At 42.2% G+C, this 20,814-nt stretch overlaps 3 protein-coding genes across 3 annotated transcripts; all 3 read right to left on the bottom strand.

Moving 5' to 3' along the window:
- Window positions 1–278: 278 nt before the first annotated feature.
- LOC120660553 (protein CHAPERONE-LIKE PROTEIN OF POR1, chloroplastic-like) lies at window positions 279–4,067 on the bottom strand. The gene is made up of 5 exons (XM_039939126.1): window positions 3,909–4,067; window positions 3,661–3,806; window positions 1,408–1,790; window positions 942–1,018; window positions 279–863 (listed from the first exon to the last, which is right to left on the bottom strand). Exons 1-5 carry the CDS (start codon window positions 3,959–3,961, stop codon window positions 713–715), a joined length of 810 nt encoding a protein of 269 aa, XP_039795060.1. The 5' UTR covers window positions 3,962–4,067; the 3' UTR covers window positions 279–712.
- A 1,170-nt stretch (window positions 4,068–5,237) lies between these two features.
- On the bottom strand, window positions 5,238–6,028 carry LOC120660554. Its single transcript, XM_039939127.1, has one exon. The coding sequence runs from the start codon at window positions 5,787–5,789 to the stop codon at window positions 5,523–5,525; it is 267 nt and encodes an 88-aa protein (XP_039795061.1). The 5' UTR covers window positions 5,790–6,028; the 3' UTR covers window positions 5,238–5,522.
- Window positions 6,029–6,969: 941 nt separating this feature from the next.
- Window positions 6,970–11,681, bottom strand: LOC120660552 (probable acyl-activating enzyme 17, peroxisomal). The gene is made up of 14 exons (XM_039939125.1): window positions 11,241–11,681; window positions 11,011–11,140; window positions 10,659–10,909; window positions 10,347–10,551; window positions 10,180–10,220; window positions 9,973–10,098; window positions 9,595–9,668; window positions 9,192–9,412; window positions 8,642–8,736; window positions 8,310–8,526; window positions 7,896–8,021; window positions 7,729–7,827; window positions 7,432–7,641; window positions 6,970–7,336 (listed from the first exon to the last, which is right to left on the bottom strand). The coding sequence occupies exons 1-14, from the start codon at window positions 11,501–11,503 to the stop codon at window positions 7,220–7,222; spliced, it is 2,175 nt and encodes a 724-aa protein (XP_039795059.1). The 5' UTR covers window positions 11,504–11,681; the 3' UTR covers window positions 6,970–7,219.
- Window positions 11,682–20,814: the final 9,133 nt, after the last annotated feature.

The raw sequence follows: 20,814 nt of genomic DNA, 5'->3' as shown, positions 1-20,814 counted from the left end.
CTTATGACTAACGTGGTGCCACATGGAACAGCTGGCGCGGTGCCACATCATTCAAAACCGCTTTGAAAACCGCCTAGGGAGGTAAACCGACCGGTTTTAATAGTTCAAGGAGCACAAACATCCGATTTTTTAGTTGAAGGAGGCAAATTGAATAATGGCAATAGTTGAGGAAGATTGGAAGGACTTTTTCCATTTCTGTTCTACCTAAAGGCTTATCTCCACACCACCCACACACGCACGCAGAGAGAGAGAGGAGAATGCAGTTGAATTCCGGCATATACAGCAGTATAAAAATATATTGAGCGCTGCTAGCTGTACAAGGATTGCAAATGTCATAAGCACAAAATTCAGAGTGCCACCAATTCAACATAATCAGTTAGACAACGCTGCACTAGGCAGACGGCAGACCTCGCTTCAATGCTTGCATGAAGCGAACACATACCAACTAGCAGATATGTGCTCTCGGCACATACAAAGCACAAAATTGACCGCTGGAAGGACGGAACATCACCTTCCTCCTTGCACTGTCACTACGGAGAAAGCACTAGTGTACATGAGCTCACTAAAATATTCGAACAGGAGGTCGAAAACCCAGATTTAATGCTCAAGAGTGACGCCAGCACGTGCAGAAACTTTCTGGAACTCAGATACAGGGATGTCAGTCATCACAATTTTTTTTTTCAAACGATTCTACAGTTTCGGGCTAGGAGTTCTATTTGAGGAATGTGCATCCCAGGAACAAGAAAACGTAAGCAACCAGCGAGGTGAGAAGCTCTAGGGACCATGAAGGAGGGATCATGAATGTCGGGATCAGTGGGACCAATAGAGAGCCAACAATCCAGCCGCCAACAAGTACTCCAAACCTGAAAGGACAAAGAGTGAGTAAACATGGAGATGTTGATGACCAGTCAAGGCATTTTGATGGAAGAAACTTTCACTACCCGGTGGTTGATGCCCTGAGGAGGTTCTTCATCTTGTCGTTGAGGAAGTATATGCATGAGAAGAGTGATATCGCGAGCTACACATGAAAACCATTCATCAGTTCAGTGAACCTCAAGATGGCAAGTATTTCAGTTTCAGATGTACTTATCTAGGATTTATCAGGTCATGTATTTCCATAGTATACTAGATGGTTGATGCCAACGCTTTCTTGAAGAATCATTCACCAAATGGTTGTTATAAAATTTCATCAGGTTACTAAGTTCTGTTGATGTTAGACAAGAACATAAACAAACATAGGCATGGAAGAACTGTGATTGAATGCTAAGGTGATTAGTGACAAATAGACCAACTAGTGTGAAATTTGAAATTTCACAACCTACAAACCTTACCTTCAGGAAAGCCATGGAGTTTAAACATGTCCACAAAGATGGACCTTAGAATGTCAGGAAAAAACAAAGCATGTACCTGGAATGCAGGTCCATTCTCAGCAGAAGTTGCTATGCTCCACCCAGCAATGAAAGCAAAGAAGAACAATCTTCTGGAAATAATATCCATTGATGGAACCTCAAAGTAACCAAGAAGTGCCTTGACCCATGATGGGGATTCCTCTACTCGCTTCTTTAACTTGGTTTTCAGATTGATTTTTGTCTTCTTCCGCTGCTGGTAGCTCTTCATAATTATCTTTTCATAAGCGCCTTCAATAGCTTCTTCACTCGGTTCATGCCCAGCATATTGTTGAATAAGAAAATTCCTTGCACTTCGGATCTCTTCTTCAGATGCGTCACGATCAACACCAAGAAGCTTGTAGGGATCACGAATTCGGTATCTTGGGAACACTGGAACATGCTCTGTTAATAAACAAAAAAAGGAGGTGGATACCATATAAGCAGACTATTGTCCAGGAATACTTAACAAAACCATAGTCTAAAACACTTCTATACTATAAGTATGAGACTTTAAGGAAATGGAACTATGCAGCCAACTCAATTCACACCAGTATATGTGTGACAAATAATCGGATCGAAGTGGTCTTTCTTTAAATTGCTTTCCTTCCAAGACAGGAATGGCCAGGCCAATATTAATACAAAACAATGACCCAATGGCTACAAGAATGTCCAACAGTTTACAAACAATAGGTGCTTCCGCAAAAAAAAAAGGGAAAATGATGTGTCCACTAGAGAGGAATGCAATCAATCTTAACTAGTTAGGTATTTTAATCTGAAGCAACATCTAGCAATTTTCATGTTCAATCATCAAAAATCATTTTACCCTTTCCGGAATTTTTCCTCTGCAAAGGTTCAAGTGGATTCATAAGAAAAAAGCTTCAAGTGGAAAATTTGGCAACATTACATCCTTAATTCCATAATATAAATGCAGCCTAAGACTATTCTATATTATAAGAAACCAAAACATAAATTGGGCATTGTGAGAAACAGAACTGTGGAAACAACTATATTCAGACATACATATATGTTGCTACAATTAAATGAATGTGGATTATTATCTTTCTAAGAATGTGCTTTTTGATTTTCAGGTGCAAGGACTGGTACAAAGGATTGACACAGCGAAGCTAAAAGAAATCCCATAATTACCAATTACAGGTGCTTGCATAAGAAGTTACTTAGCTACCACAAGCCTTTGATTTTCCTTTCAAAAAAAATACTACAAGCCTATGATTTGATGACAGCATATGCGCATACTTGAGAAATGCAATTAAACTCAATCAGTTAAGTTTCCTTAAAGTACAGGGTAGATACATTCTCACTCTTTACTCATTTATTTTTGTTAAACAAACACTCCTAAAAGCATGGCCCCTTCAATGTGGACAACCTAATAACACTGATATGGTACCAATTGCCAAGCCATCTGCCACATTCTGGATTTTGCAACAGCGCTCTTCCGAACTAGTGCCCCTAGTTGTCACCCTAAAACATCTTACCCCTTTCTAAAATTACCACCAATGTTTTACAGTCGTCTAGTCGGACCTAGTCGCCATGGCACCGATAAGGTGATTAGTCGAGATTAGTCGTCGATCAGGCCGATTAGTCGAGCCTAGTCGTCTGTATAGTCGTCCTATCATCCTAGGACCAATATTATATGTATACTATACATTACATAGTGTATATCAAGCATGAACACCGCAATGATGGTCAGTTGGTCACTCACTTGTGAGATTTGGGTGACAGCGGGTCCGAGGCACATGCATTGTGCATATATACCTAAAACCTAATGGGCCTAATGCCAGCCCAGCAGCCCAACCACACAGTTGACGCAGCCCATTACTGCAAATCTGATCATTTTCCTACCTAGTCGAACAAATAATCGCGACTAATCGACGACTAATCAGACGACTAGAATTCTAGTCGCTCATACCTAGTCATTGCTCCTTATCGGTGCCAAGGGAACGATAAGCCCGACTAATCGCGACTAGTCGGACGACTGTAAAACATTGATTACCACCACAATACAAAGTTTCGAACTGCAAAATTCAGCAAAAATTCCGCAGGTCGCACCAATCCAACCCGTATCTCACCGCCGAGCAGCCTCAAATACGTCACGATAACACCGAGTGCTATGCATTGTAGCATTGTTTACACTAAACAATACGGGCCTGCCAACTCAAAGCCATTATTCCTTGCTGCCTGCATCGGTAACCCAAAAGCCAACCTACAGTGCCATCCCCTCAAACCAGATAAGTCAAGGCAGAAGACCTCGTACCGTAGCTGAACCCGCGGTCTTCGCTGGCGCCGGCACCACCGCCGACGGAGAGGCTCATGGAGCACCGCGGGCCCCGCAGCCGCGGCGGCAGCGCGACGATGCCGCCGCGCACCAACGCAATGCCATCCGGGCCCCATCTTCCGATGCTGAATTCAACAAAAAGCCACGAGACGGTGTCAGCATCCCCGCGAGAAGAGGCAGCGGCAGGGAGGGGGCGCGAGGAGGGGGTTTAAGGTTGAGGCGCGCACCGGAGGAGCCGCGGGTGCGGGCGGGCGAGGAAGACCGCCGCCGTGGCCTGCATCTCAGGCGCCTCCGCGGCGAGGGGAGGGAGGCTGTCTTGCCGCGAGCGCGACCGCCGCGGGGGGAGGGAGGAGAGGATTCGGATTGGATAGGAAGCGACGCGGAATACGGGGGAGGCCGAGCAGGTTGGTGGGTCGTGAGGCCGGTCCGGTCTTTTCTGGGCCGGCTGAGCTGGGCTTACACTCTAAGTGGGCCGTGTTCGATTGTTTTCTTTTTTCAGGCATGTGTCGGCCCAAACTACTGCGCGCCTTTCAGCGAGTATGGGCTTATCCATGGGACCACTCGCCTTTCTTGCAAAACAGACGCAACTGAACTGATTAGTCAGAGCGTTCGAGTTTCTAAATACTTCATCCATTTAAATTATTTTTTTCATTTTTTCTAAATATATAGATTTTATTATGCATCTAAGTATATACTTTGCCAGATACTTTTATGTATCTAGAAAAGCCAAAACAACTTACAAATTATAATTTGAAATGATATCATCAGATTGACCTAAGCATTGCACACTATGCAGCGGATGTGGAAAGTAAACGATTGATATCATAATTACTGTCTTAATTAAATGCGTATAAATCTTTTTGCGTCACTTAAGGAAAAATTATAATTACTCCTCTCTGTTTATAAATAACTAAGCAGTTTTAGGCCAGTGCCCGTCTCATGGCATAGTTTCAGGCAAAGTTACTAAAACTAAGAACTAGGTAACTGTGATGGCCGAGTAATATGGGGGATAAAATTTCTCTCTCGTTCCATGAAACTCTCTTCTTTTCTCTCCTCGCCATGCATGTCAGCGAAATTTGTGATGTGGCATAGAATTTAATACCATGAAACTCCTTTGAAACTGATGTTAAGAACTTCTTTTAGAACAAATTAAACACGAAGGGAATATGCCGTTCATCCTCTCATAAAAAGTGGCAGAGTCAGCTCTGATTGACGCGATTTCGAGCCGACTATTTGGCTAACCCAGGCCTTCAATGGTAGGTACTAATTAATCAGATGGGATGGGAACAAGAGGAGACGAAGCTGTAGAGGGGATAAGATGCATTAGCTCACAAGATACTCAGAAATGCTCACATTTTTGACAAATTCTAAACACTAAAAATGCATATGTTTTTTGGATGGAGGAAGTACAAAATTCTCATTTTGGTTCCACACCAACTTGCTTGTACATAACGTCGGGGGTTTCCATGTTTCCTTATGTAAAGTGTCTTGTTTAACAAAGCCGGAAGTTCAATTGTCGTCATCATCATCATAACACATCTAAAACGTAACCAAAATAGACAGCCAATCTATCCACAGTCATAAATGTACCCGAATCCACTCATGATCGATCTACACCTCTACCTGCAGAAATTTGCACAATCCATTTCGATTCACTCTTAATCAGGAACGGACCAGGATTTCAGTTCCTCCCATGAGAGAATGCTCAAGGCGCGTGCTCACGCACGGATAGCTTCTGAAATCTACAGGTAGCTACACCTACACGGATGATCAACAAGATTATTCACGACAAGATCGAAGGCAAACGGAACCGGGCGTCGATCGACCGGCGATCGTGCCGATCAGAAGCCGAAGAACCGCTTCTTCTTGTTCTTCTTCTTGCCCCCGCCGGCGCCGGCCCGGGGGCGGCACCCCGCGATGTCGTCGGCGGCGGCGAGGTTCTCGGCGATGAGCTGGCGCGCGCGGCGGCTCCTGATCTCCACCCTCATGCTCTCCGTCTTGTCCACCTTGTCGTAGCACACCGCCTTGCTGGCCTTGCCCCCGGCGCCGGCGCCGGCGCCGGCCAGCTTCTCCTTGATGCCGTCCACCAGCCTCGCCAGCTTCCCCATCGCCGCCCTTTCAGATTCCTGCACCAAAGCGAGATCGAAGACGACGACGCGGTCGGTACTTGATGACGGGCCGCGTGACACGACACGACTACACGGGATCGGCGAATGGATGGAGGCGCCGTCGCCGCCGGGGAAAGGCACTACGCACGTACGGCAGGGCCCGTGACTGGAGAGATGCGCGGTTGGAGAGGGCGCCGGCGTCCCGCCGGTCAAGCAGCGCCCGCGTTTAAATGCAGTTGGGTTCGGGAGGGGGAAGGAGGCGAAGGCTTTCCACACGCCGCGCAGGCAGCCCGCTCCTGCGCGTGGCGGTTACTGACGAGGCCTGGCTGACTCGCCGCTGCCACGTGTGCCGGGTCAATTTGCCAGCGGCGCAGGTGAACAGGTCCCTCGCGACTCGCGAGACTGACTGTTACTGGGCTGACATGTGGCCCCGGATCCCAGTTCGAGGTTACACGACGGCGAGCCTCAGCCAACCACTTGGGTAGTGGACTTCTCATTCTGGAGTCTCGATTTTTTGGGCCTTGAGCAATCCGAGGCAGATCTAGCTAGCTGTTTAATCCAAGGAACAAGTTTATTGGCACATTTCAAATATTGAATGGAAGAAAAAAAAGAGAGCAAGAAATAGGTAGGGTTACTGCACCTAAATCATGGATTGATGGCATGATAATACTCGTCTCGAATGATCAGAAGTCTTTATTTGCTTCAACAACCCGCCTGGTCAGGCACAATCCTCCGTCCGCTCAATTTTCATTTGCCGGCACAGCACGAGAGCCTGTTGCGGTACGGTGATGGCCTTCAACCGCCGGCAACCTGCCATCTCTGGCGGGTCAGGCTACAAGATTTCGTGTCATGGAAACGACGACCGTGCCATCCGCACAGGTCCTCTCCATGTTCTGAAATGAGCTCTTCACCTGCCGCTGGTCGTTTATATTAGTATTTTCTTAGGAGCTCTAGTGTTTATATTAGTACTTTCTTAGGAGCTCTAGTGTTTATATTAGTACTTGACTAGCAGAAGTACCGAAACTCCTCAGAGTAAAAGTAGTGCAAGGGCAAATGATATCATGAAGCCTCCGCGTGTGGTGGAAAAAAAACACCGGGAGCGGAAAAAAAGAGTGTATCCATAAAAAAAATGGAAAAATATACTCTGAAAAAAATGCTATGACCAGGCAAAAGCAGAGTGTATTCAGAAAAAATGATATCATGAATGTTTTATTAGCACCTCATGTGTGAGAGTTGGCACGAAGTGAAGAAATCCTTTGGCAGGAAATACAGCTCATTTATTTTTCCGAAATATAGATACAACTCATACCTCCTTTCTAGAGGTAAACAACTTGATTCTGAAGGGCCTATGTATAATGATATGCACACTTTGTTGTATAGCTCTTTCTTGGTGGGGTACATTTGCAGGGAAGAAATATATTTCTAAGTATCTAGATTTTTGATATTTTCGCCTGTGCTGCTTGGGTGAACTCCTTGCGCAGGACTCTCCTCATGACCTTGTTCGAGGCGGTTCTAGGGAGCGATGGAACCACGGCAACAGAAGAGACCTGCATACAGAGGGAAGCGAAGAAAGTTCAGGTGATGTTTGCCACATGAATCTTTGATGCAGTCGGCGACAAATCCACATGAACAATGGACATACCTTGAAGAGGGGGTTCAGCTTCTTCAGAGCCATGTTGAACGCTAGTTTCAGCTGGTTCAAGTCCTCTACTTGTTTGCTCTGGTCTTTGAAAACGACGGCTATCGTTAGCTGTTCAGGGCCACCACCTATTGGCGGAACCCCAATAGCTGCTGTTTCGAGGATGGCGTCGTTTGCTCTGTTGCAGATCCTCTCAATCTCGATGGAACTAACCTGAAAGTGACCATAAAGTTTGATTAGTGGACCATGATATGACACATTTTGATGTGTAGTTGCATATTACCACAATGCACGGTATACCTTAATGCCACCAAGATTCATTGTGTCATCTGCGCGCCCATGAGCCCTATAATATCCATCACAAGTACGCTCAAATTCATCTCCATGTCTGCGGAGGACCTGCATGTGTACAGGGGTTAATCAAAACCTTTAAGCATCAGAAAGGAGCCCAGAACACACATACGTACTTTCCCATTCCATTCTGGCATTCCGTTGAAATAAACTTCCTGATGATCAGCGTTTAGCAGAGTTGTTGATGATCCAAATAAAATCGGATCAAGCGCGAGTTCACCAATACCCACTGAATCTTGTGGCTGCAAGTTTGAAGATTATAACCAACATCAATTCTGACATTTACTTTTCATTTGTCACAACAAGCATCTATTTGTGAAATTTGCAAGCGTAGATGGACGCAATAAGATCTAATGTCAGGTCAATGCTTACATAAATGTAGATCCCTGTGGTATTTAAAATTGATGTTAGTTGCATATCAGCTTACAAGGGTTTAAAATTGATGTAAGTTGTATACCAACTTAGCGAGGAACACATGCTCTCTGTGTGTATAAAATGACATGAAAAATCCTATTCCATGATATACTTACCAAGGGATTCCCGCTGCTGTCAAGAATGAACAAGTTGCAACCCATGGCAGGTGTGCTGAATGCAGACAGCGCTTGAGGTTGCAGCAAAGATCCAGTAACAAATCCACCACCAATCTCTGTGCCTCCACAATACTCAATAACTGGCTTGTAGCAAGCTCTTCCCATCAGCCATAAATAGTCATCCACACTGGACGCCTCCCCAGATGAGCTAAAGCACCTGTATAAACAAAACTGGTGAGGCAGCGAGGAAGAGAAAGTGCATGCCATACAAGGTATGCAAGTTAAGGCAGACAAGATCCGGACTCTGGAGAGTGGAGCAATTAAAAAATTACCGGATGGAGGACCAGTCAAATCCAGCTGTACAATCAGTATTTTTCCATGTACGAGCGATGCTGGGTACCAGTCCAAGCATTGTCACCTTAGAATCCTGGAAATTAATGTAAGAATAAGTAGGAATGAGATTGCAATGAAATGAAGAAAATTTGGAATGATATTGCAATGAATGAAGATAGAATAGCAGTAAGTTAAATTTTCTAAGAATCCACAAACATTAGTGAAGCAATATACACTAAAACAGAACAAATAGGACAGTTTCCTGTCCGCAATATTCATTTTTTCTAAGAATCCACAAACATTAGTGAAGCATGCCAAGCCAGTGATATTCATGATGAGTACCCAAAAGAGATTAACTGGAATAACAAACCATGCAAAGGGAACTTTTGCTCATTAAGTTTATATTTTAAATGTTTGGCATTGATATTTGGGACAACCGGACAAGTCTTATCCTCCTAGCATGATGTATCTGAAGTCTGAACACAATTATAAGTTCCACAATTGTTGATACTAATTTTGTGAATTGATTGAGGTGTCTTTTATTTGTACCTGTACAAACTTTGCAAAACCTGAACTATTTGGGGAGCCGTTATACAGAGCCATGGAAGCTCCATTGAGTAAGGAGGCATATACAAGCCAGGGGCCCATCATCCAACCAAGATTTGTTGGCCACGCAACAACATCTCCTTTACGAATATCCATGTGACACCATCCATCAGCAGCTGCCTTTAGGGGGGTCATATGTGTCCATGGAATTGCCTTGGGCTCCCCTGAAAATAGAAAAGTGTTGGAGTTTTCTGTAGAATATTTTTAAAAGGTGCACAATTTTATTACTCAATATCATAAATGGGATCTGCTGCTGGCCGGTGTTGCTGTATACACCTGCATAGCTGATAATTGCACATGGGCAAATCATGTCAGAACTGATAAGGTTATCAAAATATTATCTTGCCTGTGGTCCCTGACGAAAATAGGATATTGGTGAAAGCGTAGGCAGGTTGATTAACAGCAGCATAACTTTCCACCCTGCAAAATTTTTTCTGTCAGTGGATGTGAGGTAGATCAAGTTATTCCAAGTAAATTAGGTTGATTTCAAGATGTTGACTAAATTATTTCCATACTACTACTACTACTTAACCAAAAGCTTGTAAGCTTGTTGGGCACTGAGGCAAAAGGTTCTAAAACTGATGTGCAGTTAGAAGAGTGTCTTAGGGATCATTCATTTTTTGCTCTAGAAACTGTTGAGTGTTCAGTTAACACAGGGAATACTATTGTCCAAGTTGGGTTCATCCCCAAAATTCAATCAAGACATAATAAGAAAATAACTCACTTGGTATCATTAACCCTTCCAAGGAAATCCTGCCAGGATAGGTCGTTAAGACGCAGTCCCTTTATTGGCAATGATCCCCTTGCAGAGATCACAACTGCCATAGGGGCCTTAGCCTCCACAACTCTACTGTAGAAACAAAGATATAATGTGAGAAATATGTTCTGATAATGTAATTAATTGACGTAGCCTTTATACTTAAAAATGCACCTGTACAATGGCAGTTCCTTGTCATCACGAAGGATGTAATCCTAGGAAAGAAAAGACTATCAGAGCCAGCAAATCATTGCTTTGGTTTAAGTACAAAGTCCTTGTCAAAATAACTATGAGACAAGTAACTGAAGAAGAATTCAATGTAGCAGCAACAGGGTTACTACCTGAGTGAAAATTGCTTTTGCTTCTGATATCTTCAACCTTGTTGATATTGCCAGTGCAGAAAAGCTGTCTGCAATTGAGACAACCACATAGCCTGCTAAAACAATCGCAAGGTAGATCACGACAGCATTCACGTTCATAGGCATGTCGATAGCAATTGCGGATCCCTTTGGCAGGTCCAGTGCATCAAGTGCATTTGCCACATGGCTGCTCTAGGCAAAGCAAGAAGAATTGGTTATGCAATCAGATTGCAATGAATCACATCACAGCTATGATCAAAACTATCAGTGCTGTTTAGAGCAGGATAGCCTTACCAAACTTTTTTCCTCAGCTCCTCAAGAGTCATGAAGTTGAGAGGTTCTGAATCCTTTCCTTCATCCCTCCACACAATGGCAACATCCTCGGAGCTTCTCCCAGGTTTAGCCGTCAGGCAATTGGCGGCAGCATTCAGCTCTGCGCCCGGTAACCACTCGCCACCAGGATACGCATGGCTCTCTCTCCAGATGCAAGACGGCTCCACACTGAACTCAACACCCATATCCTCAAAGACCATCTTCCAGTACGCCTGTTCATAGAACCCACGGATCGAACTGAAGACAGTAAGCTCACTTTGCAGCAGTAAGAAGCAATGAACAGCAAACAAAAGAGGCATGTTTTGTCAGCCACCTCTGGGTTCTCGTTGGAGAACTTGTAGAGGTCAGTGAAGCTGGTGATGGGATCCTGGTACGCGTCTCCGAGGAGCTCCCTCCCCCGCGCCTCCATGACGCGGCCGACATTGGTCAAGGCCGCCTCCTCGCTGAATTTTATTTGCAAAACATCAGCGTGTTAGAAGGGACTTGGAAGCTGCGAAACCATTGAGGCAAGCGAGCTAGGCGTTGGAAATATCGGAGCTTTACGGGTCGGGGGTCCAGGCGGGCGGCGTGGGGGACGGGAGCCCGGCGAAGCAGCCGTAGTAAAGCATCCGGTGGATGGCGAAGGGGACGTCCGGGCGGAGCAGGGACCGGCAGAGCTCCCCCCACACGGCGGCGGGGTCCGCGTCGCCGGCGCCGAGCGCGCGCCGGAGGGCCGCGTGGAACGCGGCGGCGTCCGTCCCGGGCGCCGCGGCGGCCAGGTCGCCGGCGGTGATCGCGCCCAGGGGCTTGTGCGACGCGGCCGCCATGAGTGACTCCCCGCTGCTACGGCTACTGCTACTGATGTGGAGCAGATAGATTGCAGATACACAGGGCACAAGTTCTGTACGGCAAATAAAGAAGACGAAGAAGAGAGAATTCTCGGACCGGTAGGTGGGTGTACCAAACTAGCAAACAACCTACTAGGATTGGGACAGAGACTCGGGTCGGGGGAGGAGAGATCAGAATCGGATATAGAATTATAGATAGAAGCTGTTCTTGTCGGGCAAACCCAACCGACGTGAAAAAAAAATCGGGACGCTGAGTTTACATTTGCCCGTAAGTTTCCAACCTCCCGGTCAATTTTTTCCATCGAAGCACATGGTGAGTCCCACTGTGCTAACATATCTTCTCTCCCCTGCAGCGCATATCCCATTCCCGTGACCCCCTCCTTCTCACCCGCTCCCTTCCTCCTCTCTCTCATTTTCTCTTCCTCCTTCTGGATCCAGGCGAGGCGAGCGCTCACTGCGGCGGCGCTGGGGAGCGAGCGGCGCGGCGAGCTCCGCGCCCCAGGGTGAGCGGTGCAGCGGCGGTGGCCCGACGGCGGCGCTGGGGAGGCGGCGGGGAAGCACGGCGGCGGCGGGCCGGCGGCGGCGGGCAGGCGCGGCGCGGCGGCGGGCGGGCCGTTGGCGGCGGGGCAGGGCCGGTGCTCGCCCCCAGCGCCGGCGGTGGGTCGGCGGGAGGCGCAGCGCTCGCCCCAGCACCGGCCGCGCCGGATCCAGTTTTTTTTTTGCAAAAATTTTTCAACAAATTTTTTTGATTCCTTTTTTGATTTTCGGATGAATATTTTTTTAATGATGCAAAAAAAATTCTTGAAATTTTTCTGATCTCCAATTTTTTTTCTTGAATTTTTTTCTGCTCTCTATTTTGCTTGAAATGTTTTTTGGTCTCCAAATTTTTTCTTGTATTTTTTTTTAAAAAAATTAATCAGAAAACGACAAAAAAAATCTATAAATGAAAAAAAAACAACGTCGGAAAATCGACCGTACGAGAGGCTCTCGTACGGTTGACCGTAAACTATCAATACCCAACAAAAAAATACGGTATCCTTGAAGCCCGTGCGTTCCACGAGCAGGGCATCAGATAATTTGCTCTTTGGACGTTTTTCAACAAAACTTCTCAGCCGTTGCTCAAGGGGACTCTGTTCTTAATTCTTTTTTTAAAGCACCCTATAAGAATTTAATTGGACACCCACACTGACCGCGCGCTCAACGCAGATGGGCTGCCGAGAAGTCTAAAGATGCGCCTACCGGAATTTACACACACCACACAGACATGTACAGACGCACGCACGCACCCCGATATCCCTCAGTGGATAAATTCCCGGTGCGACACCAGGTCGTCCCCGACGGGGATTGAACCGTGGTGGGCTGCCTGGGCACCGCCAGAGCTAGCCACTGAGCCGCCTTCGGCTCGTTCGCTCTGTTCTTAATTCTATGTGAGGCCGAGCATAGTATGCCAAAGAGGGCGTGACGTGTGTATGATCATCTGTCCCTATCCCTTTTCGGTCGATGATTGCCATCTCATTTTCAATTGTTTCTGTTCATTCCCAGCTATTTTTATTGCCTGCGAGGCTGTATACGGACCATGCCCCTCGCTTTACAACTGTTGCGCCATAGGTACCGCTGCGACTAGAACCTTGCGTTCGGGCGCTCGGCATAAAAAATAATATTTTTGACAGACATTTCAACTAAGAAACGCCGTTAGGCATGTAAGTGGTACGGATATTTACCGACCGTATTCGAATTCGATTCAATTTAAAATAGTTTTATCCATTCGTATCAGATTTCAGATATTCAATATCCGTAACGGATCCATATTTGGATACTAAAAGTTACATTTTTATTATGTCGATAATCATTACAATTTTATCCGACAAAACCTAACACTATTTGTATCCGATCCATATTCGAATAAAAATATGAAAACAAATACGATGTCAATAATATTTGTTTGTACTCAACCTGTTTACATCTCTAACCACCATACATCTAATCTTGTTGATTACAAGCCACGAGGATAGTTGAACCGTATTTCGTATAAATACGACTCCCCTCCTTGGCGAGATGAAAGTTCGGTCAGCATTTGACGATTGTCGTATCAGAAATCTTCATGAAGCGGAATACTTCGTGTCAGATCTAACTAACCTTAAATAGGATCTTAAATTAATCTACTTATGATCTCTAATCAAATTTAATACGGAAATTATGTACTTAACAAATAATCGGACCCTTGTGATGTTATGAACGTCTCTGCTCTTGTAGATGCATTGATGACGTAGATAAAAGCCATAGTGAAAGCAATCGCGTAGGCTAAAAGGAGGAGGGATGAATTGGACAACTTCAAACTTTAACCTATGATCTCCAACTAAATTTGCACAAAACATAAACTAGTCTATGTTATTTAGATGTGCAACTACGATTCATCTAGTGTGATATCTTCATCCTAAAATAAGTTTTGTAACCTATAGCCGACCCTAGCAAGATTACTACACTAAGAATGTAAAGGTACATAAGTTTCAAGTAAGAAATGCGAAAATATAAAGAAGTGAATGAGATGAAGCAAACACTTGACGCAAGGATTTATCTCGTGGTATCAGTAGGCACTATGAGTATTGCTTCCTAGTCACCAAATCTCTTATAGGTGCATCCTTGACTTGCCACAAAGGCTAAGCCACTAAGACTCATGCCAATTTTCCGGTCATCTTGATGCCGCCTTCACTAGGGAAGAAGGGGTCTCCTCATTCCCTACACAAAGGCCATCGTCGCCGCTTCATACCACGGTGGAGGGTCTATGACTTGTCGGTGAGTCACCAAAACTCCAAGGGGCCGGCACACCGAGGTTACAGTTGAGGTTCACTCAAGAACCACAAACAAGGCACAACGTTTTGCTCTCTCTCGCTCTCTATATAGTTAACATATCATTAACACTCTCAAAGCATGTGCTAAATTCTATGAATGTGATCAATTGGCATTCTTGTGGCTTGGAAGTCTTCTTCAGGGTAGATGTGATTTCTCTGAATTTCAGCAACCTCAAATGGTTCCGGGGGGATTATTTATATAGGCTAGGAACTCGGATATAGTTATTACCTACCTTCTTCTGAATAAGCATAAAGCATCGGTTAAACCGGTTGCCACCGTTGGTTTACCTGGTCACACTGAGCCTGCATGCTACCTGTTGAACTCCAACTGGTCCTGTCATTGCATCAACACCTTGCACCGACGGGTGTTGGTTTAACTAGTGTTGAAGACTTTGTTCCTCGAACTCATTTATTGCTTGACATGCTCTCTGACTGAGTAATCACAACACTAATGCATGACGCCTCTGATAGTATCGTCGGTTAAACCGCTGCTGAAGTATATTTTCCCTAAAACTTTGTGAAGCAAAATAGGGACTCAAAAGCACAACTGTCCATTGCACGGATGCCTCTATTCATAGCACCGCTTCATTAAGCGCTACTGATTTTGTTTCCACTTGATCGTCATAGCAATTCTTAATGCACCGGCCTGTTGATTCTTGATACCGTAAGTTTAACCAAAGCATTCATTCATGGTGAACCTTGTCCAAAATATTTTGGCTGTCATTTGGACACTAGTGTAACTAGTTTTATGTTGGGGATACTTGTAAATTTCTCGAACATAGTTAAAATTAAAGATCATTAACTTAGTATAAGACCAAAACAACTTAGGGAGGCAGCCAAATTTGCACACAATTCTGCACAATCACATATCTTGATACTTTGTAGAATATCATTTTTTATATCCAACTGTGTGAATCGGGGGCAAATTCTATGCACCGCTCCTCCAAATCCAAACGTTTGTAGCCCCAACCTCGATGGATGCCACAGGTCTTGTCTCACTAATCTTAACCGTTCACTCAATATATAACTAGCAAGGTGGCCTGCGCTAATAGCGCGGGTAGCTTGTTTTTATTTAATTATTTAAAAGAAATTACATTGATAGAAGAGATGTATTTGTTAATTTATTTACTTCTCGTTTGCTCTTGTTGAATACTACCTACATCTTTCTATGTATAGGAGTTCATGTCAATCATCAATTTTTATGTTGCTTTGCTCTATATTATAGTTGCATATTTTAGTACTTTAACCTGCAAAATCTAAATTTGAGGATTGAATTTAATTTTGGGTCACCTTGAATACGGATGAAAATTGTACATATTTGTATTTATATAAAGTTTTGTATAAGTAGTTATGAAATATATTTATATGTATGTGTTAGTTATATTTGCCAACAATCTGTAACTTAGATGTTGGAGTTCGATTTGTATCTTGCAATTTTTTTATTATTATTTAGCAAAAATATATCTAATGTAGTTGTTAGAGCACTTAAGTAGCATCTAGCAGACCTAGATCTGACTCATCACGGGAGCTAAATAAAAATGATCATGGATTAGACAAAAAAAAGTTATGTTCAAAATAAGTTGGGGCCTCATGCTGACTTTGGTAAATAAATGTTATGCAAGAATTATATATATGTGTGCTATATTAATGCATATATATTTTAAATTTTTTATTTAACTAAACCTATTATTATTTTTCCAACTTTGGTTACTGCACAATTTATTAGTTTTTAGCTCATATGACTGCATAAATTGGCCTACTTTAGAGTTTTGTCATCTCGGTGATAAATAGTTCCATATATATCTTTACTGTTGTTTCTAACTCTTTTCTTTATCTTCCATTTTTTTCCCTCCGTATATTTGAAATCGATTAGCGTGTATCATGTTCAATGCATCTAATGGAGAAGTTCCATGTTTAGTATTGTGCATTTGTTTGAATCGTTTGTTTTGTATTGTAGGCAATCGACTTTGGAATTGATTGGCAGGGCTCTAGGCCTGAACCTGTGGCTTCTTTGATAGAGCGGCTTCTCTTATGGATATAGAGTTTTTTTAAAAAACTATTCGATAGAACCGCTTCTCCTATTTTTTCATGAATGTATGGAAGATGTCAAATGTTCAACGTTCCATGGCTATAATTTAATATTTTTCTCATAATCTATAATATGATTTCGTAATAACATAGTAGTGACTAATGATATTATTTATAGACTAAACGAATAAATTCACTTTTGTCCTTTTCTTTTGCCCTCATTTTCTCATTTTTCCTGTCTTTCTTTTCTATTCTCCTTTTGCTACTTTCCTTACCCGTTCAACCTTGCTGTTTCTTTATCCTTTTTTCTTCTCTTCCTCTGTACTTCTTTAGAGGTATAGATCACATTTGTGTTCCGTGCTTAGTATTTTTTCATGTACTTATAGAAGATTAGATGAGGATAATAATATTAAAAATTATTTATGCTATTTGATTCCTCAAACGACTAAGTCCTTGATTTTTCCCATGCATCTATTTAGATTGAGCTAATAAACTGTCACATTTATTTGTAGGTTTCGGTGTTTTACCCTTTATCCTAGTGATTATTACTTGTATGGAACTATTTGTATGCCCGCAGAATCGTGAATCTTCGTTGACCACCATCAGATTAGTTTGTATAACTGAAGTTGTTCAGGAATATGCAATATTTATGCCTACCTTCTTTTTCTATTCTCTTTTTTCTACTTTCCTTACCCGTTCAACCTTGTTGCTTCTTTATCCTTTTCTCTTCTCTTTCCCTGTACTTCTTTAGAGGTATAGATCACATTTGTGTTCCGTACCTAGTATTTTTTCATGTACTTATAGAAGATTGGATGGGGATAATAATGTTAACAATTATTTATGCTATTTGATTCCTCATACGACTAAGTCCCTGATTTTCCCCATGCATCTATTTAGATTGAGCTAATAAATAGTCACATTTATTTGTAGGTTTCGGTGCTTTACCCCTTATCCTAGTGATTATTACTTGTATGGAACTATTTGTATGCCCGCAGAATCATGAATCTTCGTTGACCACCATCAGATTAGTTTGTATAACTAAAGTTGTTCAGCCTGCCTTCCTTTTCTATTATCCTTTTTATACTTTCCTTACCCGTTCAACCTTGCTACTTCTTTATCCTTTTCTATTCTCTCTCTATACTTCTTTATAGGTATAGATCACATTTGTGTTTTGTGCCTAGTGTTTTTTCATGTACTTATAGAAGATTAGAAGGGGATAATAATGTTAAGTATTATATATGCTATTTGATTCCTCACACGACTAAGTCCCTAATTTTTCCCCATGCATCTATTTAGATTGAGCTAATAGCAGTCACATTTATTTGTAGGTTTGGTGTTTTAAACTCTTTATCCTAGAGATAATTACTTGTATGGAACTATTTGTATGCCCACATAATCATGAATCTTCGTTGACCACCACCAGGGTAGTTTGTATAACTGAAACTGTTCAGGAATATGCAACATTTACGATGATAATCCTTCGTATTCATTGGCCCACACTGACATTCATAAGGTGCTGATGGTATTACAATAGATTGCAATATCTGAAACTCTGCGCATCATCATTATGTTTTTCATCCCTATCTCGACGTTTGGTTTCTCTAGAAGAAATGGATTGATTGAGTTCGGCAATGATTTTGAGTAGAATCCAGTGTGCTCCATGCAGCTGGATGTACTGCAGGACCTTCTTGAGACTCAAAAGGTTGGGATTCGAAATCTCGAGCAAAGACTATAGTCACGCCGTAGTGCAGGGCATTCCGAAAATTTTTTTAAAGCAATTATCTCTTTCTGTAGTACAAATACAATACAACTATGGTCGCGCTATCACGCTTATGCTGCTGCCATATTTTTTTGCATCTTTAAGGAGGGTTAATGCGAGACATAGATGGTAACGTGAGTTTTTATGTCATGCGGACTCTGTATTTAACTTTAATTAGATACATACACTTTTGGATAGTTTAGAATATTGCATCTTCATTAAATTGGACATGGACTCTTTTGGCCAATTTAGACGGTTAGATCTTCATTAAATTGAACGGTGTAAATCCTATACACAAATACTGTTTAGATCTTCATTAAATTGGAGTATTTAGTAACTTTATTTGGCATAGAACTCAAATTTTGGTTTTTATTATTGCATTTGACCTATACTATTTATTTAGCTATTTTCCTTCTTAATATGCTTCTTAATCACTACACACATCAACAATAATCTTTTTTATTCTAGTTCTTGCATTTATATATATATTAGTCATATTTGATGCCAATTTTTTTATACTTTTGATTTTTAATTTAGCTTTTTGGCTTTTTTGTCGAGTGCTAATGCTAATTTTCTTAATTTTATAATTCTGAATTTGCCTATTTAGTAATTGTATTCGACATGGATTCTTTGGTTAAGTCCTAATTTTCTTATTTTTTAATTCATAATTAAGCTATTTACTAATCATATTCGGCATGGACTCTTTGTCATGTCCTAATTTTTCTTAATTAGCTATTTATTAATTATATTTGATATGGACTCTTGAGTTACTTTGAACCATTAGATCTTCGTAAAATCTAAAGGTGCAAATCCTTCTCTTTTTTTGATTAATGTACGAATTTCTAGACTCTCTCGACGAATGTGGTGGCTTCTTTTAACACTCCCTTAATAATATAATAAATTTTATACTTTTAATTTTTAATTTAGCTATTCAGCTAATATTAATTTTTTGTCGAGTGCTAATGCTAATTTTTTTAATTTTATAATTCTGAATTTTCCCATTTAGTAATTTATTCAACATGAACTCTTTGGTTAAGCCGTATTAATTCCTAATTAAGCTATTTACTAATTGTATTCGGACATGGACTATTTGTCATGTTCTAATTTTTCTTATTTTTTAAATCTAAAATTAGCTATTTATTAATCGTATCTGATACAAACTCTTGAGTTAGTGTGAACCGTTAGATATTCATAAAATCTAATGGTGCAAATCCTTCTCTTTTTAGATTAACGTGGGAATTTCTAAATCCTCTCGGCGAACGTGGTGGCTTCTTTTAACACTCCTTTAATAATATAATAGATACGGCCGGTGCGTAAGAAGTATGGGCCCATATAGTAACGAGATGGAACATGTTGTAGCATCAAGGATACTGACTAGAGGAACGAATAGAAAGTTTTAACTAAAGATATATAAATATTTAGCAATTTAATTAGTGACACAAATAAGCCCCTATATCTACCAAAATCTATCACTAGTAGGATTTTGCAACCTAGAGTAAGAAGAAGCAATTCAATCTCTAACAAAGTAAAGTGCTCAAATTAAATTGTAATAATGAAATTGAGAAGGCATGAGAAACGAGTTTTTTTTCTGTGGTGTCCATGACTTGGTGATCACCACTAATCCATGTTGAGGTGGACTCAGAGCTTCAACCGCTCCTCTATTAAGACTTCTCTTGATCTTGAGCTAGTTTGAATCAATAAACCTCTCCACACCTCGATTTCACTAGAGGAACTCTCACCAACCAAACCGGGGCTCCTCCAAAAACTTAGGGCTCAACGGTTTCGGCTTCTCCAAGTCATCTAGGGAGCGGCAACTCCCAAGAGTAACAAGTCGATGATGCCCTAGTGCCAAGAAGCTCAAACACTTGATGCAATGTACTAGGATGCTCTCACAATGCAATCTCTAAGCAAAGAGTGAGAGAGAGGAGATGGCTGGCTCAAGTATGTCAAGAAAGTTTTCCAAAGTGTCAAACGATCTCGGCCGAGTATGTCAAGAAAGTTTTGCAAAGTGCCAAGAGACACCATCCATGGTCGGGCAACGGGTACATATATATAGTCAGCCCCTCAAAATCACACTGTTGCACTCACAATCCATGGAAATAGTGTTTTTGTGGATTGCCCGCCTCAATCAGACCGGCGGCTAGGAGTGCATTAAATGCGTGCTAGATTCGACCGTTTCAGCCCTAGCAGACTGTCCGCGCCCATAGAGCGCATTGTCCGCAGTACAAAATCCCGAGCACTCAACGATGGAAAATATCTCTAACTAAAACTGGAAATAACCGTCAGAATATCCCCTCCCCTGAGGCGGACCCTGTTGTACAAGCTTTTCGTCCCACCAAAACCAACATTTGTTCTGACTAAAACCATATATTAGCTGGTCGACTGTCTACACCGCAAAGGCGGACCGTCCGCTGTTCACTCTTCAGCAGCACTTAGAAACCCCAAGTTCCTGACCAAGATTTAAAAAATGGTGGACTGTCTGCACCCCAAGACCAGACTGTTCGCTACTTAGTGTCAGTGCATTTTGTAACATAAGTTTACCATTTTCAAAAGCAGTTAGCCCTTTGCATGCAATACAAGTGTTTGAGTAAAATGACACTATAGAACCATCAAGCAAATGCACATTGTCCACTCTTGATATTACAATTATCTAT

The sequence above is a fragment of the Panicum virgatum genome, chromosome 2N (assembly GCF_016808335.1).
Source record: "Panicum virgatum strain AP13 chromosome 2N, P.virgatum_v5, whole genome shotgun sequence".
Taxonomy (NCBI): domain Eukaryota; kingdom Viridiplantae; phylum Streptophyta; class Magnoliopsida; order Poales; family Poaceae; genus Panicum; species Panicum virgatum.
This window is presented reverse-complemented; position numbering and strand designations above follow the sequence as displayed.